Source organism: Sebastes umbrosus, chromosome 3, assembly GCF_015220745.1.
Source record: "Sebastes umbrosus isolate fSebUmb1 chromosome 3, fSebUmb1.pri, whole genome shotgun sequence".
In the NCBI taxonomy this organism is placed as follows: domain Eukaryota; kingdom Metazoa; phylum Chordata; class Actinopteri; order Perciformes; family Sebastidae; genus Sebastes; species Sebastes umbrosus.
In genome coordinates this window covers 1,955,001-1,980,023 of record NC_051271.1, presented here as the reverse complement: position 1 = coordinate 1,980,023, position 25,023 = coordinate 1,955,001, and the positions used below count along the sequence as shown (strand labels likewise).

Sequence of the window (25,023 nt, the reverse complement as noted above, 5' to 3'; positions counted from 1 at the left end):
AGAGTTTATCAAATTTAACCATTTCTCCTGGCGCTGAATAAACTACTACTTTATATATGTAAAAGAAAGTCATAGCAGGTTCTACAGAACTTTAAAAAGTTAATCTGTGCTCTATGGCTGGGCGACACGGCCATCTATCATGATATAGGTCATTTCATATCTCGGTAACGATACATATCACAATACAGCATGTTTTCTGGAAATTCAATTAATAAATAGTAGGGCTGTCAGTCGATTAAAATATTTAAATTAATCCTGATTAATCGCACATTTTTATCTGTTCTAAATGTACCTTAAAGGGAGATTAAAGTATTTAATACTCTTATCAACATGGGAGTGGGCAAATATGCTGCTTTATGTAAATGTATGTATATATTTATTATTTTAAATCAATTAACAACACAAAACAATGACAGATATTGATCCAGAAACCCTCACAGGTACTGCATTTAGCATAAAACAATATGCTCAGATTATAACATGTCAAACTGCAGCCCAACAGGCAACAACAGCTGTCAGTGTGTCAGTGTGCTGACTTGACTATGACTTGCCCCAAACTGCATGTGATTATCATAAAGTGGGCATGTCTGTAAAGGGGAGACTCGTGGGTACCCATAGAACCCATTTACATTCACACATCTGGAGGTCAGAGGTCAAGGGACCCCTTTAAAAATGGACATAACAGTTTTTTCCTCGCCAAAATTTAGCGTAATTTTGGAGCGTTATTTAACCTCCTTCCCAACAAAGCAGTATGACATAGTTGGTACCGATGGATTCTTTAGGTTTTTCTAGTTTCATATGATGCCAGTGGCATTAAAACTGAGCCCACTAAAATCTAAAAATCGCAAGTTGCGTTAATGCATTAAAGATATTAGTGCCGTTAAAACAAATTAGCGTTAATGCGTTGTTATCACGTTAACTTTGACAAATTAAAAGTACTAATAGAGTATTTTCTCATGTTAAAATGAACACAACAGTTTTAAATGAAATTATAGAGAAAAAAAGAGATAAATATAAGCCTTGCCCATATCGCGATAGAAACAATATAGAAAATAAAAACACACATTTTTATATCGTTTTGACGATACTGTATATACCTTCATATTGTCCAGCCTTAGCTCAGAGTGGACAACATGGCTAATTTATGATGTCATCATTTATTTTTGTACATAACCACAAAACCTTTTCTCCTCTTTCGTACCTGAAACACCGTCATGATCGCTGCTGCAAAGGTGTCAAAGTTAGTGGGCGGGGTTCCATCGTCAAAATTGAATCTGAGAAGAAGAAGAAGAAGAAGAAAAGAAGAAAATCACATCAGGATCACAAACACAAAGAAAAACAGAAACATAAAGTCAATACAGAGAAGTTGTTTTTTAGTTTGTGTTTGATACTGACTGTCCTCCAAACAGCTGCATCCCCAGCAAGGCAAAGACCACAATGAAGAGGAAGAGGAGGAACAGCAAACTGACGATGGACTTCATGGAGTTTAGCAGAGAAACCACCAGGTTTCGAAGAGGAGCCCAGTACCTGAGGAGGATTAATGATGCATATACTGAGCACAGGGATAACAAATGTTGCAAACAATTATGCAAATTGTGTTGAATTTATTGAGGTAGAGCAGGTGGTCCACTAATCGGGAGATCGGTGGTTCGATTCCCAGCTCCTCGAGTCCGCATGTCAAATGTGACGATGTCCTTGGGCAAGATACTGAACCCCAAATTGCTCCCGACGGTATGTGAGTGTGTTAGCTTGCATGGCAGCCTCTGCCATCAGTGAATGAATGTGTTGGTGAATGCTGACATGTAGTGTAAAGCGCTTTGAGCGGTCGGAAGACGAGAAAGACGCTATATATAAAGACCATATACCATTTATAGAGCCATAAAGTTTAGAGAATATTATAGATCCAACACAAAACTGACAGAAGGGCGAGGAAAATCCGCATTTACAGATCCGTCTGCTACTTCAGCACCACGGACAGCGCCGTGGATTTATCAATACACAGCCCTCTAACCAGAGACATACAGTATATACATAGACAAACAGTATATACATAGACATACAGTATATACATAGACATACAGTATATACATAGACATACAGTATATACATAGACATACAGTATATACATAGACAAACAGTATATACATAGACATACAGTATATACATAGACATACAGTATATACATAGACAAACAGTATATACATAGACATACAGTATATACATAGACGACGCATCCACTCCTGGATCTATGTCAACATGGGCGCCATATTGGACCTGGCAAAGCTGGCCTGTAACCCTAAACAAGTGAACGTGGGAGCTGCTGTTTTTCTGGATAAAAAGCACTATAACGTCTACATTTCTCAACAAACGTTTATTTTTCTACTCCATGTAGATCATAAACCCTTTGATATAATAACGACTCGTTGAAATCAGTTGAGAAATGTAGACGTTATAGTGCTTTTTATCCAGAAAAAAGACTTGTATAGGGTTACAGGCCAGCCTTGCCAGGTCCAATATGGCGCTTGTTCCAGAAAAAAATTATGTCGCTTCCTGTGTGAAAGTATTCATGATAAAAACAACAGTTCTAAAAAATATGTTGACGTGCGAATAACACAAAAAAACACTCAGGCATTAAGGCCATACTAAGTTCTTGTCCAGTTCTAACTGTATAGGGAATTGACCCTTAAACCGTGGTGGCAATCACCCCAAAAATAAAATCTCAACGTTTTTCTAAGTAACGCCACTGCAGCTAAAAGACTCATTTTCAAGTGAGCTTTGTCCAAATGAGCAGCGTCGTGACGAGCAGGGAAGTTACACACAAACAAACAGAACAATGTGCTTGAGCCAAACCCAATTAGGACTTCTCCTGGAGGGAGCGTCAAAGAAGTGTCAAAGTGTCAAAATTAAAGCACCAAAATCTCTTTCATGTCAGTATCACAACCTTCGTTTGTCTCCATGATCCTCGTTATCGTCGTTGTCTCGTTTGTGCATGCTTGTGGACATGCATGTAAGAGTGTGTGTGTGAGAGAAAGCAGCTTACTTGGTGACTTTGAAGATGCGGAGCAGTCGCAGAGCTCGTAACACACTGATCCCAAAGGATGTTCCTGGTTTGATGGTGGCCCAGATCACCTCGAAGATACTGCCCACAATGACCTGCACATGCACACACACAGGTGGGATACAGTCATGTTCTGGTGAGTTCATCCATGGTATTTCTATCTATCAGACTAACTTATTTTTCTGACATTTTTCAAACATTTCTCAGACATTTTTCAGACTTTTTTAGAAAATTTTTCTGACTTTTTTTCGAAAAAATTTCAAACTTTTTTTTCAGATATTTTTCGGACATTTTACTGACATTTTATTCAGATTTTTTTCAAATATTTTTCAGACTTTTTTTCAGATATTTTTCAAACATTTTTCAGACTTTTTTAAGGACATTTTTCAGACTTTTTTTAAAATTTATTTTTCAGACTTTTGTCAGACTTTTTCGGATTTTTTTCTGACTTTTTTTTTTTAACATTTTTCAGACTTTTTTCAGACTTTTTTTAAGACATTTGTCTGACTTTTTTTCTAAAAAATTTCAAACTTTTTTTTCTAGATATTTTTCGGACATTTTTCAGACTTTTTATTGGAGATTTTTCAGATTTTTTTCAGATATTTTTCAAACATTTTTCAGACTTTTTTTAGGATTTTTTTCAGACTTCCTTTCAGATTTTTTTGCGAAAAAAATTTCAAACTTTTTTTTTCGGATATTTTTGGGATATTTTTCAGACTTTTTTTCGGACATTTTTCAGACTTTTTTTTCGGATATTTTTCAGATATTTTTCGGACATTTTTCAGACTTTTTTCAGATTTTTTTTAGGATTTTTTTCAGACTTTCTTTCAGATTTTTTTGCAAAAAAAATTTCAAACTTTTTTTTCCGGATATTTTTGGGATATTTTTCAGACTTTTTTTCGGACATTTTTCAGACTTTTTTTTCGGATATTTTTCAGATATTTTTCGGACATTTTTCAGACTTTTTTCAGATTTTTTTTAGGATTTTTTTCAGACTTTCTTTCAGATTTTTTTGCAAAAAAAATTTCAAACTTTTTTTTTCAGATATTTTTGGGATATTTTTCAGACTTTTTTTCGGATATTTTTCAGACTTCTTTTTTTTTTTAACATTTTTCAGACTTTTTTCAGACTTTTTTTTAAGACATTTGTCTGACATTTGTCTGATTTTTTTGCGAAAAAAATTTCAAACTTTTTTTTTCGGATATTTTTGGGATATTTTTCAGACTTTTTTTGGGGATATTTTTCAGACTTTTTTTTTGTTGAGATTTTTCAAACATTTTTCAAACATTTTTCAGACATTTTTCAGACATTTGTTTAGGACATTTTTCAGACATTTTTTCCCCGTCTGTTTTTCAAAAAAATTTCAAACTTTTCTTTTTCAGACATTTTTCAGAATTTGTTCAGACTTTTTTCTGACATTTTTCAGACTTTTTCAGACTTTTTCTTGTTAATGTTTGATGAATCATCATCAAAATTAACTCAAAAACAACAAACAAACAAAAACACTTTGTGGCTGAGACCACAACACAAGTCTCTAACTCCATCCGCTGCCTATTGACTGAACACAGTATTACATGGTGTCATTTTACCATGTACTGTGTGTCAGCATGTAATATGAAGTAACCAGCAACAATGTCAGCGTGATAAATGAATGCAGTTTTTCACGTGTTACTGGTGACAAACGCAGCGCTGAATCTGCTCTTTGTTCAGTTATCGCAGAGCAACATGAGGAAAATCTGCTGATTAAATGGAGAGTTGGACTCGTCATCAAAACCTGATCGTTACCAATGCAGTGTGTGTGTGTGTGTGTGTGTGTGCACTCACCACACAGTCGAAGCAGTTGAATGAGGAGTGGAGGTAGACCTGGATGCCCAGACCATACATCTTGATCAGCATCTCAGACATGAACAAACCAAGGAAGATAAACTCTGCATAGACTGAAGGGAGCAAGGAGACAGAGAGGAGGGAAGGAGGGAAGGGAAGGAGATAGGAAGGAGGGAGACAGGGAGAAGGAAAGGAGGAAATGGAGGGGGGAGGAGAAAGAGAGAAAGGAAGAAAAGGAGGGTGGAGAAAGAAAAGGAAAGGAGGAAAGGAGGGAGGAAGGAGAAAGAGAGAAGGGAAGGAGGAGAGGAGGGTGGAGAAAGAGAAGGAAAGGAGGAAAGGGAGGAGGAAGGAGAAGGAGAGAAGGAAAGGAGAAAAGGAGGGAGGTTGGAGAAAGAGAAACGGAAAGGAGGAAAGGAAGGGTGGACAAAGAGAGAAGGAAAGGAAGAAAGGAGGGAGAGAGGAGAAAGAGAGATGGGAAGGACGAAAGGAGGGAAGAAGGAGAAAGAGAGAAGGAAAGGAGGAAAGGAAGGAGGAAGTAGAAAGAGAAACGGAAAAGAGCAAAGGAGGGTGGACAAAGAGAGAAGGAAAGGAAGAAAGGAGGGAGGAAGGAGAAAGAGAAGGGAAGGAGGGAAGGAGGAGAGAGACAGAAGGAAAGGAAGAAAGGAGGAAAGGAAGGAGGAAGAGAAAAAGAGAAGGAAAGGAAGGAGGAAGGAGAGGGTAAGGAATGAGGAGACAGAAGTCGTTAAATGGAGGACAGAGGAAGGTGAAAACGAAAGAAGGTGAGGTCATGGAGAGATAAAGAGGGGATTGAACAAAGAAGGGAGGTAGAGGAAATACAGAGCACAGAGGGGAGGGGAAAAAGAGGAGTAAGGGAAAGAGAGAGAGGGAGAGAGAGATGAATGGAAGTCAATAGTGGTGCAAGCCCAGCGGTGTATGACAGTGTGGTGATGAATGGACTCCATCAGCAGCTACAGCTTCATATGCTAATGACACTGGACAGCAGCCAGAGACAACACGGTGTGTCTGAGTGTCTGTTCACGTCTATCTCATCTACAGAACGCATATCAAGAATGAAATAAGCACAATGTGAAGTATATCTCTGATACGGGTGAGTAGTTACGACTCCTTGCAAAGTCTTTCTCTACTTATTGTGGTTGACAGTTATTGAAAAATGTTAAACAATTTGCTGCTACAACGCTCATGCTGAATATATTGGATTTTACTGACAGTGCAATCAAAGACAACAGAGCAGAGGAACAATATCTCTACGTCTCATACTCCAAACCTTTAAGTGTATTTCTTTGCATCATATTGTCAAACTTCCCCCACAAAGAAGAAGAATAGATAAACATTTTCTTTTGCTCATCTAGTATAACTGAACAGTTATGACTAAAGACCAGAGAGAAGATGTAAAAGAAGGTGACGACGGACTAGTGAGTAGAGAAAATGCAACGCTTCTGCTATTTAAAGGAGTTAACGTTGTAAATGCGTTGTTTGCACGTGTAGGAGGAAACAGGAGATCTGAAGTGTAAAGAGATGATTCAGGTTGGGACGAGGTGTGTGTGGAGGAACGCAGCGGTGATTCAACTGAAAAGGGTTCAGAGACACAACTGTGAAATATTGTGGCTTCAGATATAGACCAGGACCAGTTGCATAAACTTAGTTTAAAACTAGTCTTGGCCTTCGACTGGTCTTACACTGTCAGGTTAGACTAGTCTAATTAGAGCAAACCTGTCTGTTGCATAAATATTAAGACTGAGGTTGGTCATTTGAGGTAGGAAAGTTAGCCACCTCTTCCTCGGCTAAAACTCAGCTAAAGGTAATGGATAAACAGTAGAAATAGTTGGCTAAGCCTGAGGGGAGAGTTTTGTTGCTATGCCAACAATCTGTTAGAAGGTCGGTTAGCTAACTATTTCAACTGTTTATCCATAACCTTTTTGGTATTCTTTTACCACATTCTTGAATTGTTTCTGAAAATCTTTTTTTTTCCGGACATTTTTCAGACTTTTTTTTCAAAATATTTTCAAACTTTTCTTTTTCAGATATTTTTTGGACATTTTCAGATTGCCATTTTTCAAACTCAGGTTTTGGCTACATATCAGCTAAATTATAAAACTATTTTGTACACACTAATTATTTGTTTCCTGCTGCTGGAAACCGATGGATTGCCTACTCCGGGTAGGGAATGAGTCCTTACCCCAAGTGAAGGAGTTCAAGTATCTCGGGGTCTTGTTCGCGAGTGAGGGGACGATGGAACGTGAGATTGGTCGGAGAATCGGAGCAGCAGGGGCGGTATTGCATTCGCTTTACCGCACCGTTGTGACGAAAAGAGAGCTGAGCCAGAAGGCAAAGCTTTCGATCTACCGTTCAATCTTCGTTCCTACTCTCACCTCTGGTCATAAGGGTTGGGTCATGACCGAAAGAACGAGGTCGCGGGTGCAAGCGGCCGAAATGGGTTTCCTCAGGAGGGTGGCTGGCGTCTCCCTTAGAGATAGGGTAAGAAGCTCAGTCATCCGTGAGGGACTCGGAGTAGAGCTGCTGCTCCTTTGCGTCGAAAGGAGCCAGTTGAGGTGGTTCGGGCATCTAGCACGGATGCCTCCTGGGCGCCTCCCTTGGGAGGTGTTCCAGGCACGACCAGCTGGGAGGAGGCCACGGGGAAAACCCAGGACTAGGTGGAGAGATTATATCTCTACTCTGGCCTGGGAACGCCTCGGGATCCCCCAGTCAGAGCTGGTTAATGTGGCCCGGGAAAGGGAAGTTTGGGGTAATCACAGTATGTGTGGATGTGTACATCATGTAAAGTGAGTGTTTCATGTGTGTTTTTACTCACAGAGGAAGTCAGAAAGCGCCTCAGGCTGGTTGTAATGCACCGCAGCCACACACATGGTGTTGAGGCCCACCAGGCAGAGCACCGTCCAATAGAAAGCCTGAGTCTTCACTATCTTGCGGATGAAGAATCGCAGTCGTCGCTCCCTTTTACTGTAATTAGAGCCGTCTACCCCGCTCTTTATACTGGAGCGGGCGAATCCTGTGGGGGGAGAGGGAGGGAGACATGACAGCCTATACTTAAGTTTGACTGATTTAATTTATTTTTTTGGACACATCACCACCCCCCCTTTAGAGGATATAAGGCTCATCATTAACATAAGATGACATAAGGCTTATTTAGCTTTGTTGCCCACTCTTTTACTACTAAGCCTCACATTTATCAAACCAAAGCTGCAGTTTGCTGGTAAAGAAGACAAATTTTTCACCCGAACAGATGACGTTCCAGAGCTGGAATTACTGGTGTGCCTTGAAAGAGGTTTGTTATCCTCACATGTCTCCATCCCCTGCATACACATATCCATCCCTGTGTTTTTCTTACCGACTGCATCTCCCATGTTGTCCTCTCCTTCCTCAGGGTTCAGCAGCTCCGTCTTGTTGTTTTTGGTTTTGATGGTTGGCCTTCGCCTCGAACCTAGCAATGAGGAAAACAAAAGAGGATTGTGTCTTCATCTGTATATCTAAATCTTTCTCAAATGTAACTGTCTTACCCATCCCACAGTCTGTCCCTTGCAGGTATTGTGCTAAACCCCACATTTACAATTACATTTACTGAGCAATTCTGAAGTTGCTTAGCATTGTTAGCTAAAACCTTTGGCAACTAGAACAGCGCTTTCAGATTTTAGTCATATATTGAGTATCAAGTTGTTTTGGTATTCTACAGTATCTGGTATCCTTATGTATCCTCTATTGTCCGACATTTTTCATATCTTTTGTTTCGGATATTTTTTCAGACTTTTTTGTCCGTCATTTTTCAGATCTTTTTTTTCAGACTTTTTTGTCCGACATTTTTCAGATCTTTTTTTTTTTCAGACTTTTTTGTTTCGGACATTTTTCAGACTTTTTTTCAGAATTTTTTTCAGATCTTTTATTTCAGTCTTTTTTTTCGGACGATTTTCAGATCTTTTTTTTCAGACTTTTTTGTCTGCAACTATAATGATTATTTTCATTGTTGATTAATCTGATAAATAAATCTGGGTTTTTTTTATATGTAAAATGTCAGAAAATTGTGAAAAATATTCATTTCCCAAAGGAGTGAAGACACCAGAAAATATTCACATTTAAGAAGCTGGAATCAGAGAATTTAGACTTTTATCTCCAAATTTACTCAAAATAGTTGCCGATTAATTTAATATAAATAAATCAATTAATCTTCGCGGCTCTAAAAGTTTAAGCAACCAAGTCGCTAGAATAAAATGTTGGCATTGATCGTGTGTTTCTGCAAACCATGGATACGTTTCTGAACCAAAAATGATCTCATTCATCTCAACATTTCTAGATACCTGCATGTGAAGGTTAGTGTTTTAACCACTCGTGGCGCTTTTGAGGCATTTTGGGGGAATAAATATCCTGTCTTCTAAAAATGATGTTCCCATATGACAACTCTGCATTCTCAATTATGATTAGGCCACAAAACTACTTAGTAAAAGGTTTAGTAAAAGATAATGATTTGGGTTAAAATAAGTATGTTACTTATGGTTTCACACAGGACATGACCACCGGTCTCCTGGGTCAAAGTCCCGTGTTTGCTTGTTTTAGAAACAGATTTGTGAAACATCAAAAACAAATGTAATCCGAGAGAATATACATTTCCCTCCAAACGTAACTGACAAAACAGTTTCATTGTATGGGAATGTAATTTTTAGGAGACCTGGCTGATTAAAGACATGCATCCTTGTATATTTGTACTAATTTGATGTCTTCTCATGATACAAGCGGTCAGTGTGGTTGCTTGATTTTTCTCCATCTCTATTCTCTATGTAGCTCTGTCTTTTACTGACCGCACTTATGTAATTAGCCTGACTCTTTTTCTCTGTCTCACTTACAGTACATATAATTAAAAGAAGAATATAATTACCATCAAAGTTCACTGTGCCATCCTCCTCAGCCAGAATCACCTCTTCTGTCAGAAAAGGTAAGCTGTTAGCACACTGCATTCGAACTTAGTTGTTTTTTTCCACATAGAGTATACAGTATGAGTATACATGGGAACGAGTGTGTGTGTCTGAGTGTGTTTAACGATGTGCACTGACCTGCTTTGCAGATCCACTCCAGGTATCCGTTGAGCTCTCTCTCAATCTGCTGCTGTCGCCTCAGCTTGAGGAACTCGCTCCTGTTCTCCACTCGCTCTCTCTCTTTGGCAAATTCACTGTGGGCAACGTTTGTTTTCTGTTTTATTTTGCTCATTTTGATCAAACAATACAAAAAACATAAATTATACAAAGCATACAGATGTATACAGTATTATATAAAAGAAAAAGTAAGAGGAGGTTATTTTTAAAGGGACTTTTTACACGTATAAACATTTAAAATTGTTTTTTAATGCCAATGTGTGAACAGGTTGTAACCTAACCTAAAAAATGAGACCTTCCGCAGCTTTCTGGGTTTCCTCTATCAGCCTGTAGACTGCTTTTAATGTGAAGAATGCGGGCTGGGAAAATCCAACGGATGTTACGTCGTGCGCACTCGCGATGCCTTAGCCGTAGCTAACGTTCGGTTAGAAATGTAGTCCGCTAACGCCAACAATCAACCAGCCCGAAACCACAGTTATATCATTCCTGTCTTACCAAACTGGAGCGTGACCGACGTTGGGGCGAAAATTAATGTTGGAAGTGAGTGATGAAGCAAGAGAGAGGGAGCGGCGGTGAGTGTGTGAGAAAACGAGCGAGCAGCGGAGAAGAAGAGAGTTAGTTTAGCTCTGAGAATATACAGTGAATGTGCAGTGGAAGTTGCAGTTTGTGCAGAAACGTGTCTTGTTTTCCTGCTGCTGAGTGGAGTGACGGAGGTTAACTCCGCAGAGAGTAACGTCATCGACTCAGGAGACCAAAACTACGATGTCTCCCCTGAGTCTCCTGACCATGGTTGGGAGGCTGAAGCAGGAAAAGTTAACACTAGGATCAACATCGGTTCATGAGAGACCTCGTCTGGTCTGCTAACATTACTGCCAAGCAGGTGAAATTTAGAGTGACACTGTGCCTTTAGCTGCTAATAATGCTAACGTTAATCAACATGATGCTAACAATCACGTTCAGTCTTGTGATTGTCGGAAGTGGGAGCAGCAGCACGCTGACTGTCGTTTACATAGGGCTTTTTCACACTAGGTACGATTGATCCGTACCGTGCCGGAGTCCGATTGCCCCCCCTCTCCGCTCAGCTTTCACATTAGTAAAGTTGTTCCGGACCCGAGTACACTTGCGTCATCATTGTTTATGTTGAGATCAGCTGTTATTAGTAGCGGAGCACTCACCAATACTGTCGTCGTTAGTCTTTCCAACAATCACCAACTCTGGTTTGGTTGAAATAAACTCTTATTTCACCGAGTTTGATTTGAAAGTAGGACGACTCTACACGTTGTCTACCCCACCACCCCGTCTCTCTCTCTTTCTGCCCGCTGAGCAGCTGAGCGTCTCGTTCTTCACAGACAGACCATTAAATCAGCTAAATAAAATAACAAACATCACTTAACCCCAGCGCCTATTGTTTATATTATAAGGAACATATCTCGCCTGCCTTCCTGCTGTATCATCCACGGCCGTGCAGTTCAGAGGATGAGATCGGTGCATGATGCCGCAGCAGATACAGACATACTGTAGACGTGAAACAGTTTTATATGTATACAGATTTCGGAGGAGACCGGCGGCGTTGAAAAAAGCCTGCCCTTTCAAAACTACTTGCTAACTGCTAACGTTACTCGCGTTACATAGCGGTCCACTTCTGTGTTTCGGTACGGTTGGCTTTCACACCTGATGTGAACCGTACCCGAGTCCACATGATCCGTACTCCAGACCACCTCTTCAAGTGGACTCGGGTACGGATCGCCGAACCGTGCCCGAGTACGCTACAGAGCGTTCAAACCTATCAATTGAACTGGACTTTGGAGGACAAGTGCACTCGGATTCGGGTGATGTGAAAGCACCCTTAATGGCCACAGGTGTCACTGTTAACAAGCAATTTCTTGTTACAGAGAGTCCCTTTAACTGAGTGAAAATGGCCGCAAGTGTCCGCAGTCACACAGAAGGGCTCACCCTGAGAGTACACCCAGCACCAGGTTGAGCATGAAGAAGGAGCCGATGATGATGAGGGGGATGTAGTACATCCAGTTCCAGGCACTGCCCTCCACATCATTACTCTGCAGGAGAGAAACAGGGACAGACACACAGACAGACATGTTATTACTCATCTAATATATCAAAATGTGTACGTTAATAATTAACCGTTTAACCCGTTAAACGCCATTAAACATTTTAACCGATGAATCAGTTAAAAGAAGTATTAAAAAATAGCTATAAAGCAAAACTCAGATGAGCGGCTTGTCACTTAAAGGAGGAAAGCTGGTCCACCTTAACAGCTCACCTTGTCGGCTCGGGTCTTGAGCTGAGGAGTTGTAGCATTTATTCAGCGACAAATAAACTGTACACACACTGCTACAGCTACGTTCACAACTGTAACGCCACCGACAACTCCACACTCACTGCCGCCACACACACACGGTCTGTCGGACACTTGTAAAGTTACGCCGCGCTGGCAGACCGTATGTGTGTAACGGTACGTGTCTACAGGCTCCGTGCTTTTCACACTCCCCATTCATTGTCTATGTAAGCAGCCGCGCAATGCATTCTGGTAGCGTGGCGTAGCGATTCGAGAGCCTAGGCGTCACGACGGCCGCTCCTTATTTGCATAAAGTTGAGGGCTCGTCTACTTTATGCAAATCACGGGCGTCCGACGCGACACGCCGCCTCTCGATACTCCCAATAATCTTTTAAAATAAACGTTGTTGATCCAAAATAAAGACAGATTCATCAACTGCATGGATTATTTCTCGCCTCAAATGTTTTCAGAAACACATTTCAGTGAACTATTTACGTGAAATAAGAGAAGAAAGTTTCCAAATGAGCCTCCATACTGGTTCCGGTTTGAAAGCTGGGAGCAGCAGTCAACGGTGGGAAAGCGTTCGTCCAATCAGGAGCCGAGTGCCTTGTTTCTAGGGACAGCACACCAAGCGTCCAATGTTGGGAAGCGTCGCGTCCCCTCGTGATAAAAAACGCAACGGAGAGCAGGAAGCCACCGGCAACGCTACAGCTTCTAACGTAGCACAAACGAAACAAATGCGGTCTGTCGGACACTCGCTATCGCTACATAGCCCCAGTGGCCTAATGGATAAGGCACTGGCCTCCTAAGCCAGGGGGGTTCGAGTCCCATCTGGGGTGAGCGGTTTCTAATTTCCCTTGGGCGCAATAAAGTTACTATCTATCGTTACGCCAGGCAGACACACAGCTGACAACCTCGCAGCTAAACTTACTGGTGTGTCCACGACAATACACGCAGCACCGTGGTTGTTATCTCTCCTGGACGGGTGATCTGGGGACTCAGCTGGCGCACCGCTGCATCGGACGCACTAATCTTGTCGGTTAACGGTTAATAATCGAATAACAAAGTGGGCGGGTTTAGTTAAAAGCCCGTTTTATCTCGTACTGTTGCTAAAGGGTGCTTCGGTGCGTCGGTCTCCAGTGCCGAGGGGCACTGACCAAACGCCGGTATTTGACGCGGTTTCGTAAAAGACATCTGAAGGCACAGCGATGGACTGATATATGTTGGTAACTTCATCTGTTCTGCACAAGAACCAACCAAGGAGAGCTGAAGTATGTATATGAGTGACACTATCTTAAAGCCTGACCTGAATGCAGAGACGACAACATAGAGACACACAGCATGTGTGGTGTTCCGTTACAGCATCTCCTGCTTTCACAAACGCTGGTTGTGTGTCTACACTGTGTCACTTCCTCCATTCGCTAAACAAACCCAGCTGACAATCAGAGAAATCAGGTTACTGGAGGATATTGTGTTTCTGTTACACGTGTAACGCCTAAATGGAACTATCAGCTGATTATTATCTGCTGCCGGAGAGCTGCGTGCATGTGTTAGGTTTTATATTCTGCATGGTACAGCTAGTGCGAGCAGCCCCGTTCTCTATTAAACTTTCATTGGTTTCCTCCTGACTGCCTGTGTGAGTGTGGAAGTCAGCCTCCATCCATCAGAAAAGATGTTAAATATAGAGCGAGACGGACCAGAATAGAGAGTGGAAGAGAAGGAGGCGGAGAGGGAGGGAGGGAGAGCGACTCCGAAGGCAGGAAAAGGACAGATGAGAAGACGGATAAAGGAAGTCAGAGAGTGATAAAGAGAGAGAGAGGGGTGGTGGTGGGGATGTGGAAAATGGGTTTTGGACAAATAAATGGTGTTTTGAATCAAATCTCAAAAACTACTTTATGCCTCATTTAGCTGAATGAAATTCAAGCCAATCACCAACCTCCACACCCTCCCGCCCCCACGAGTCCTTCAGGGGGCTAAAAAGCATTCAGTCGGCATGGATAGCAGAACGAGCGACCAATATCTAGAGATGTTCCCAAACCATTCTGTCCTTCCTGATGCCTAAACTTGCGGTATCGGCCGATACCGAGTACTGATCCGATACCAGCGTGATAAAAAAAAATATATACATAATTATAGTTATTATGATTTAATATCAGCTGTTTACTACTGACCATGTATGGTTGTGATATGATTACTATCTTTGTTGTATGGCCTGACTCAGGTTAAACCCCAGATTTTCCACTGTGCCGATTAGACTGTTGTCAGGCTATTAAATAGGCGTTATCAGTTGCTATAAGCCCCATAGATGTGGGTCAATAGGGGCCTACTACACCCACTAGTAGGTTTTATCATCAATTCACATTGGGGATGCTAATTTTTAAAACTTTTCTTAACCGATAACCGACCCTCGTTAATCAATTATTAACCGTTAACCGGTTAATCGCATGCAGCGGTGCACCAGCCGCAGTGTATGAGTACAACAGACAACTGAGTCCCCAGTTCACCGTCAGGAGAGCTACTGTAGCACCCACGGTGCTGCGTTCACTGTCTCCAGTTCACCGTCAGGAGAGTAGCAGCCACGGTGCTGCGTTCACTGTCTCCAGTTCACCGTCAGGAGAGTAGCAGCCACGGTGCTGCGTTCACTGTCTCCAGTTCACCGTCTGGGAGCGTTAATTTAGCAGCCACGGTGCTGCGTGTAGTGTCGCGGAGTAGACTCCGCCGTACATTTAGTTTAGTTTAGCAGGTTGTCAGCTGTGTGTCTGTCCGGATTAACGATAGCGATTGTCCGACAAACAGTGTGTGTGCTACGTTCGCATCTGTAGCTCTGCTGGTAGCTTCGTTCTCCACGTAGCCACACATACGGTCTGTCAGCACGGCGTAACTTCAGCGAGTTTCCGACAGACCGTGTGTGTGTTGTCAGTGGCGTTCTAGCTGTGAACGTAGCTGTAGCAGTCAGTGTGTGTACAGTTTATTTGTCTGTGAATAAATGCTACGAGGCTACATCTCCTCCGCTCAAGCGAGCTTTAGACGGGAGCAAACTTCCTGTATCTGTAACGCCGGCTCAGACTCTCTTAAGGTGGACCAGCTTTTCTCCTTAAAGTGACGAGTTTTTCTCAGCTTTTTAATTAATTATTAACATTTCTTTTAACTATTTTAACCAATAGCAGTAATCGGTTAAAATGCTTAATGTCGGTTAACGGTTAAACGGTTAATTATTAACATCCCTTCACATCAAAAGAAGGTATAAGAGAACACGACAGCGACCCTATAGCGACAGTAGTAATTATGACAGGAGCAGAAGTCAGGCGCTGTGGTATAGACAGTGTGAAACTGGGTGGGTGGAGGTCGGGGACAATAGATGGGACACAGAACACAGAGTTTACACCCAGGAGACCGGCGTTCGCATGTGTGAAACCGTCAATGTCTAATGTGCAGTCTGCGTGTTTGTGTTCGTAGTTATTTTAACACAAAACACAATGTTTTCCCCGAAACTTAACCAAGTGTTTTTTTTTGTTGCCTAAACCTAAAGAAGCCTTTTTGTTTGTGTTCAAAACGTGACGTTTCATTCAGTTTCACATGTTAATACGTGTCGCTTTTAATGTTCACTTTCAATCCTGTGTCTCATTTCCTCCCAGCTTCTCTCGGATCTTTTGAATCGCGATGAGAAAAAGAACAAGTTTGTGCATCTGAAGGTTGACTTTCACTTCTGCTTGCTTCCTTCTAATGCAAACATCGCTGTATTGATATTTAAAGCAAAGTTTGGCCCACTGGACGGGCTAACTTACATAGTAGAGCATCTCTGTCCATCCCTCCATGGTGATGCACTGGAAGACGGTGAGCACGGCGAACAGGATGTTGTCGAACTGGGTGATGCCGTAGTTGGGTCCAATCCAGCGACCTTCGCACACCGTGCCGTTGGGACACAACCGCGACGGCAACTCTGTGCCACACGGTAACTCGTCCACTACCTCTCCTGATCAGAGACAGAAACATCCACCATTACAGTAAATTCATTTTGGATCAGAAAGCAAACTTTTAACGATCAATATGTCACTAAATTGTACACACTGCTTGAGGATTTTTAAAAACACAAAAGTTCGGCCACGTGCGACTCGCTTTATTCTACTACTGTGTGGCTGTTTGTTTTTTTCTTCTTCTTCTTACGTGTGACTTTGTCGTAGCAGGTAGTGTGGAACTTCCCCATGTAGAACTCCAGGCCGATGATGGCGAACATGAGGATGGCCACGAACAACAGCAGGCCGATCTGCAGCAGGGGGATCATAGCCTTCATAATGGACTTGAGCACCACCTGCAGGCCTGGAGGACACAATCAGAAGAGGAGCTTGTAGTATAATCAATCAACGCTGCATCTGAATATAGCATGGAGGCTGCATTCATAAGGCAAACTGGTTTGTACTGGTTATAGTGGACTGATTTGAGGTCATTTATTTCAAGCCATTGAAAATGCACTGTTCACAAGTCAGACATATTATATATATATATATATATATATATATATATATATATATATATATATATATATATATATATATATATATATTTATATATATATATATATATATATATATATATATATTTATATATATATATATACACCTATCTCCCGATTCGATACCATCACGATACTTGGGTGCCGATTCGATATGTATTGCATTATATCCATCCATGGTCAGCTCCATCGGGGCCGTTTGAATGCATTTCACATAAATGTTAGTATCTGGGTGCTCTACAGTCGTAGCGTCGGCCCATTTGACCACGGAGACGAGAGCGACGGCCGGCTCAACCGCACGTTACAGCAATACTATAACGTTTCCTGTCCATGACAGAGTTAGCAAATCGCGATACATAAGTGAATCGATTTTTTTTTTAAAGGCAACAGTACAGTAAAGTGATATCATTTTCTGAACTTACCAGACTATTCTAGCTGTTCTATTATTTGTCTTTTACATTTATTACATTATATCCACATTACTGATGATTATTTATCCAAAATGTCATTGTGTAAATATTTTGTAAAAGCACCAACCCTACAATATCGTTGTAATATCAATGCCGTAGTTTGAGGAGTAAAAAGCAAAAAGTGGTATACAGTAGCATCACACTATTAACAATATTATGACAGAGCATACAGGCATACAGGGCACACAGAGAAACACACAGCACAGCACTTACTGGGAATCCCAGACACCAGTTTCAGTGGTCGCAGCACTCTGACGGCTCGTAGTGTCCTCAGGTCAAGCTGAGACCCCACTGACGACAAAATACTGCAGAGAGAGAGAGAGCCAGAGGGAGGGAGAGAAAACAGAGAGAAACATCACTTTAACAGGATAGAACTTTCAAAATCATCTCGTGCCTCGTCACACGCTCGTCTCTAACGCATTGCTTCAGCAGTAAACTACTGACGCTGGCGTGTTTAGTCTGCTGAGCAAAGATGAATGAATGTCATCACATCAAAATTAGAGCTGCAAAAAATAATTGATTAGTTGTCAACTATTGAATTAATCACCAACTATTTTGATAATCAATTCATTGATTTGAGTGATCTTTTTTTTAAAAAAAGTCAAAATTCTCTTATTCCAGCTTTATAAATGAGAATACTTTTTGTTTTATTTACTCCTCTATGACAGAAAACTGAATATGTCTCAGTTGTGGACAAAACAAGACATTTGAGGACGTCATCTTGGACTATGGGAAACATTTTTCAACATTTTCTGACAATTTATAGACCGAAAAACTAACCCATTAAGCGAGAAAATAATTGACAGATTAATCGACAATGAAAATAATATATTATATATTATATAATAATATAATATATATGTATATATATACATACATATATATATATAAATATATATAAATATATCATATATATATGTGTACATATATATAAATATATTATATATATATATATAAATATATATAAATATATATACATATATATATAAATATATCATATATATATGTATAAATATATATATATATATATATATAAAGTATATTTAGTAGCAGCGCTAATCAAAATCACTTGCTTAAACCAGATAACCATGTACAGTTTTCATGTCAAGATTCACACCTGAAAAAAACTTCAGTATTGAGGAGTTAGAAGTGACAAAGGAATGTACAGAAAACAAATAAAAATATATATAAATAAGGTTATTAATACAAAGATAAATAAATAAAAATAAATTTAAAACATAAATAATAATTTTGCTACATTTAATGACAAATTTATTGATTTATGGGATCATTTATTTATTAATTTATTTTGGATGGTTCCGTCCTCCATACAACAGATCTGCAGCACACCCTCAGTGAACTAGGACGAGTTTTAAGCTGATGACATGATGTAACTTGCTACCTGTAGATTGAGCAAATTCAATCTGCTGATTACAATGATTATTATGATTATGTGATGCGGTCAAGGGCTCCAGAACAAGAGAGGAAGTGGACCTCGAGTGGGGATTGCTTCACAAAAGTCTTGTGAAAACTACTGTATTTAAATTTGTGTTATAACTGAAAAAAGAATCGTGATTCTGCAGCGCCATTATCGACACTATGTGGTCAGATCACGGCACATGACGGTCACAAACTGTAGGTTTCCACCCAATTTAAAATCAAACTAAAACGTGTACCTTATGACTAAAGCTACATTACAACAGGACTGATTGAGTCAGTGATTCAGTCCCAGTATGACGGCACTACTACACGTCTTTGTCATGACTTCAGAGACACGCCTCCTGGTCTGACGGCGCTGTACTATGTGTCTATAGTGTGTGTGTGTGTGTGTGTGTGTGAAGCTCTGGTGTAAAGTCAGCCAGAGACAGGTTGGAAAATTCCACGCTGTGTCTCATACGGGGGCGGCAGGCCGGGTCTGTCCAACACGAGGAGGAGGGGGAAGTGTGGGGGCGTAGAGAAGGGATGTTCTGAGGAAGAGGAGGATGAGGAGGAGGAGGAAGAGGAGAGAAACGAAGGGGAGGAGCACAATACAAGGACAGACTTTGGCCTTAACTCAGACATCATTAGAACACAAAACAACCGTTGATAAAAAACACAATAGATGTATATTTTCTGCTCTTTTAACTTCAATACCAAGTCATTTTATAACAGTGACATCATATAATCATATACCAAAGTCATTTTGATTGGTCACTTCCTTTGCTTGTGTCCATACACTAGGGCTGTCGCGTTGAAGGAATTTACCCTGCGGAGATAATTATTAACTCAACAGCACGATATGCAATATGTTTACCTTTCCTTTTCAAGTTACTTCATTTATCCCGCTGCTATTTAAATAAACTTTATAGTTAGGCTATTGGTGTCTTTAAATGAAACTCGTGAGCTTGTGTTTACAACACGGGAAGTCGTGTAAACGATATGCTTGGCGCTAATAAACAACAGCAACATTAACGTTACTGTCGGCGTCTAGAAGCCACTGAGGTTAACAATTTAGCAAGCTTAGCAAGTGGGTAACATAATGACAGAGGCTGTTGGGAATATCAACATTTTCCTCAGTCCTACTATAAAATTACGAAGAAAAACAATATACGACTAAAGTTACAATATATTAACTTATTATGCACCGAAAAATGAACTTCCCCGGCCTCCGTCATTCCTGACAACGTCAACAAACACGTCACAAGTCGTGAACTCGGAGCTTTCAGAAACTTTCCACTTACAAGGTTGTGAATACGACACATGGGCCCAAGCTGTGAACACGGTAAACATGACCCCATTTGAAGGCACTATTACTCAAAGTTGAACATTTTTCCAACTCTCGGCAACCAGAAAGAAAACACCAAACGTGCAGCGCTCAGCTCAGAATAGACGCTCAGCACCTCGTCACGCTGCTACCGTTAGTAGCATAGAGTAACTTGGCATCTCCTCCTGTCAATAGCGCAGTATTGCAATATTGCGGTTATTGCGACAGCCCTACCATACACGCACCCAAATTGAATTTGGCTTTGGTGACAGGACATCTCTTTTACAGCTAACAATGTATTTCACCTGAGAAAGGTGGGTGTTCTCAATTCAAATGGTGAGTAAACTGTATTTAGATGTGCAAACCCTCCAGTATATGCATGGAAGTGAAAATAATCGTTAGTTGCAGCACTACCTGATAATGCATTGTGCATACCACTTATAGCAACACTATATAACCCTAACGGCTACAGGAAGAGAGAAGAGCCAAGAAAATGAACAAGAAACGGAAATTCAGAGATGTAAAAAATAAACAGCAAGAGGGGCAAATCAAGTGAAAATGAATTGAGTTACATTTTCAAAATGTGGCTTCTTTTCCTCCATCTTCACCTCCACCCTCCTCCATCCCTCCCCTCCTCCATCTCTCTCCAGGTCGGTTGCTAATTCCAGTAAGAAGTCATTTATTAACAGACACGGTACCGGCAGCCAAGCCCCTCATTCCCTCAATGGCTTTTTAACTGCCACGGCTAAAGGCCACGCTGCAGACCTGAAAACACCGGAGCTCAGCAAAAAAAAAAAAGCAAACAGCCTCAGGCCCAGTAAAGATCCAACAGGACACACGTATAGATTAGAGTCCGACATGGTCTCTGAGTAAATCACACGACAGGGCGATAACCAAATCTGCATGTGACCCACTGGTGTCGTTTGATCTTAAAATCGACTTTTTAAAAAATGTAATTCTCATTTATCTGTTAAGTAACTTTTTGAACTAGGGCTGCACGATTATGGCCAAAATAATAATCCCGATTATTTATCCCGATTATTCATTGATTTTTAGCGACAACATTTTATTGCACTTTCACATTAAAATAAACAGAACACTGTTTTAACTTCCATACTGTGCTATATCCCTGTTAATGTACAAATTAGCGCTGAACAATGTTGGAAAAAACGGACAATGCAGTATTTTTTTCTGCTATATATGTGTTGCAATATGATAAAATACAGGAATATTCACCCTACCCCTTTGTAAGCTACATTTTAAAGTGAAATGCTTCAATTTGGTGCACTTCAAGAGCAAAATTAGCAACAATAGGAGCAAGATTATTGATTTTATGCTCTTAATTTAATCATAAACACGCATTTTAAACGTCAATATCTCAGGTGATCATGTTCATTTAATTGTGGGAAGCCAAAATTGTGATCGTGATTAATATTTGATTAATTGTGCGGCCCTATTTTTAATGCAATCTTGGCTTTCACAATTAAATCATTTGTAATTTTGACTCTTTAATATGTTTCTTTTCTGTATCTTGTTACTATTTGTTACCATTAAAGCATCAGATGTATTTTCAGATTCAGAGAGTTGGATATGGGTGAGTGAGTAGATGGATGCAGCAAGAGAGCAAAGGGTCTGTTTTGATGTCTTGAATCTAAATTCTGATTTCTTCCGTCTCCCTGTCATTCATTTTCTCTCCTTTTGCTCTCCGTTTACGTTTGTCCCATTTCACTGCTTCTTTTTTTTTCACATCTCATTCGAGGGCGAATGCAGAGCTTCAATATTCATCCGTGCGAGACGGCAACCATCCGCTACTGCCAGACAGCCCGAACCTCCAGGATGCAGTCACCCCTGGCAACGGATGAACCTGCCCACACAGTGCAGCGAGGCGGCCGGTAGAGGGAGCAGCGACGGTGCTGCCGGTTGTGATGGGGATGGAGGGATGGTGTTACGAGACAGTGGAACAACAACATGAGTGTGACGGAGGAGCAGATAGAAGAGTTAAATGGAAGGAGAGGAAGAAAACAACTGAGAGTAGCAGAGAAGGAGAGAATGGCAAGAGGCTGGATAAGGATATGGAGTGACTTAAGATTATTATTATCACTATTACCATTCTATCTTATAAATTTTATTTAATATTATCATCCTTCTAAGAGTGGTGAGGTACCACGATTGAATAGGAGACAAAAAGAAAGCATTAATCAAAGCTTTAAAAACAAATTTATAATCTTGAAATGCAATTTTTGCCACAGTAACCTTAAATAAACTGTGTTGTGGTAGACATAAACAATGTCAGGTTTTAAAGATTGTTTCATAAGTGTAAAAGGTGACTGCATATATATAAACCCACCCTGAAAATAAGGCAAGAACCGCTGTCGCTCTCAAACCATAAAGATGTTAAAGAAGAACTTTACATATTAAGTTCAGGCAAAATTTAAAATAAATAAAATCATTGTCTGCAATATAAATGAACAATTATGAGATTAGCCATGATTGAAAGCATGATTCATGGTGCATTTAATTGAAACTCATGAGCTCGTGTTCATGTCATGGGAAGTCGTGTACACGATATGCTCGGCGTTCAAGTCAGGAAGAACACCGCTGCTAAGCAACGGCGATACTAATGTCGGCATCTAGGAGCCACAGAGGCTAACAATTTAGCAAGCTAATGAGTAGGTAACATAATGCAAGAAATGCAAAGACATAATGACAGATTATTATCATTATATAATTATATAGAATTACAATATACAACTAAAATTACAATATATGAACTTATTATGCACCGAAAAATGAACTTCCAAGGCCTCGCTATTTCTGACAACGTCGACAAACGTCACAACTCGTGAACTCGGAGATTTCAGAAACGTTCCACCTACGAGGTCGTGAATACCACAAGACTACCACATATCACTCTTCTGGTGAACACGGTAAACACCACCGCATTTGAAGGCACCATTATTCACTTGGGAGCTCTAATTTTCGAAATTCAACCAGAATCTTTGTTTTGTTGGTTCATTCTAGACCGACACATCAGGGATAATGTACAGCGAGCCGTTTATTGTTGTGAAATAAACCCAGACAGGGCGATGCGGCGCCTCACTTGCATCGCCCTGAAGCTAGTAGGAAGCTGGCAGAAGCCGATATGTCATATGAGCGTGCAGGGCGGTGCAGTCCCGTGGGTCTGATGCACGTTCACTATACCGAGGAAAATAACTCTGGATTCAGGTATTAGTTCATTTTACAACTTTTAGCAAGATCCTGTGATTTACAGACGTCTCTTTATACATCCATGGCCACAGACTCATTGGTGTTTTCAGTCCAAAACCGCAGCACCATCTAGCCGTCTCTTTGCTTCTATACTCTTTGATGGCGAGTCATTAGAACACGTCACATCTATTAATTTACATCTAACCTATACTGTATCTACAAACACATATGACAGAGTTTGTCCTTCCAGCTATTAGACAACAGTAGAGATGAGAGTCCCTGATGAAACAGGCTGCAGGCTGCAGGCGCGGAGGGAAGAGATAGATCATCCCCCGAGAGACAGAGAGTGAGAGAAATAGTGAGCAGATTGAAAGAGAGTGATAGTCCTGTGTGTCAAAACTGTGAGATTCAACTGCTGAGAGAGAGAGAGAGAGAGGGAGAGAGAGAAACCCCAAAGAGAGAGAGAGACTCCAGAGAGGAAGACAGAGGGAGAGTTTTATCTGCAGAGGGAGAAGGTGTTTGGACAGTGATGACAGAAGCTTTCACTCTCAGGAAACACCTAACAATCAACCTGTAAACCACACAGAGACACACTGGTTAAACTGTGCTGTGATAGACAGTGTGTGCTCTGTTTTTGTATCTTGCATATCAATTAATCGAAGTGTCTTAATGTATTAAAAGTAATGAAGGAGGTGGAGATGAAGGATGTCGTAAGGTGAAGTGGAGTGGTGTTTCCTCATCGAGTCCATCGAACGCCTCAGGGTGCATTAGCACCCATTGTTGCATCCGCATGCTGTGTAGAACTTTCACAGACTCCTAACATGATGAAAAGTTACATGAATATGAATGTGTAATGTGTTAATTACGGCTGTCAAATCAATTAAGATAGTTAATCACAAATTAATCGCACATTTTTTATCTGAAAAACACAAAACAATGACAGATATTGTCCAGAAACCCTCACAGGTACTGCATTTAGCATAAAATAATATGCTCCGATCATAACATGTCAAACTGCAGCCCAACAGGCAACAACAGCTGTCAGTGTGTCAGTGTGCTGACTTGACTATGACTTGCCCCAAACTGCATGTGATTATCATAAAGTGGGCATGTCTGTAAAGGGGAGACTTGTGGGTACCCATAGAACCCATTTACATTCACTGATCTGGAGGTCAGAGGTCAAGGGACCCCTTTGAAAATGGACATGAAAGTTTTTCCCTCGCCAAAATTTAGCGCATGTTTGGAGCGTTATTTAACCTCCTTCACGACAAGCTAGTATGACATGGTTGGTACCGATGGATTCATCAGGTTTTTTAGGTTCATACTGCCACGTATCTTCACTCTAGCTTCAAAACTGAGCCGCTACAACCTCCGAAAGATCAATTCCATTAATGCGTTAAAGAAATTAGTGGCGTTGACATCCTGTCATAAAATCAAAAGTATCTAACTAAAAAGTAAGAATATCTATCTGTCTGTGTATGTGTGTGTGTGTGTGTCCTTCGCATATCTCAAGAACTGTTCATCCGATCATCTGTATTGCTGGGGACCCACCAACCCTGCTCCGAACAGCAACGCCACGAACGGGCGCTTCACTAGTACAACTAAAGCGTTATACTGCCTTCACATGATAAGAAATCTGCTCTTTGCTCAACACAAGGCAGGGCGCAGAGCAAGATACGCAAGGAACGTCATGTTTCTAAGCAGCAACAACAACAAATGCAGCTGTTATCTCATCGGTTGCGCTTTAAAAGGTCAGCGGCAACCGAGGTCAAAGTCAAAATAATTTGAGCTTTGAGTG

The 25,023-nt window shown here is 40.8% G+C and overlaps 1 protein-coding gene across 20 annotated transcripts in view; it reads right to left on the bottom strand.

The window, feature by feature from the left end:
* Positions 1 to 25,023, bottom strand: part of cacna1ab (calcium channel, voltage-dependent, P/Q type, alpha 1A subunit, b) — a 178,956-nt gene that overhangs the window by 93,673 nt on the left and 60,260 nt on the right. For 19 of the 20 annotated variants that reach the window (XM_037764557.1, XM_037764577.1, XM_037764578.1 and 16 more), the window contains exons 4-15: positions 17,489 to 17,580; positions 16,460 to 16,612; positions 16,081 to 16,268; positions 11,953 to 12,056; positions 9,961 to 10,076; positions 9,786 to 9,830; positions 8,250 to 8,342; positions 7,713 to 7,910; positions 4,883 to 4,995; positions 3,041 to 3,153; positions 1,396 to 1,527; positions 1,202 to 1,274 (exon numbers count right to left, since the gene is read on the bottom strand). In XM_037764557.1, coding sequence (XP_037620485.1) covers positions 1,202 to 1,274; positions 1,396 to 1,527; positions 3,041 to 3,153; positions 4,883 to 4,995; positions 7,713 to 7,910; positions 8,250 to 8,342; positions 9,786 to 9,830; positions 9,961 to 10,076; positions 11,953 to 12,056; positions 16,081 to 16,268; positions 16,460 to 16,612; positions 17,489 to 17,580 — 1,420 coding nt within the window. The remainder of the gene's footprint in view (positions 1 to 1,201; positions 1,275 to 1,395; positions 1,528 to 3,040; positions 3,154 to 4,882; positions 4,996 to 7,712; positions 7,911 to 8,249; positions 8,343 to 9,785; positions 9,831 to 9,960; positions 10,077 to 11,952; positions 12,057 to 16,080; positions 16,269 to 16,459; positions 16,613 to 17,488; positions 17,581 to 25,023) is intronic. The other variant, XM_037764562.1, reaches the window with a different exon arrangement.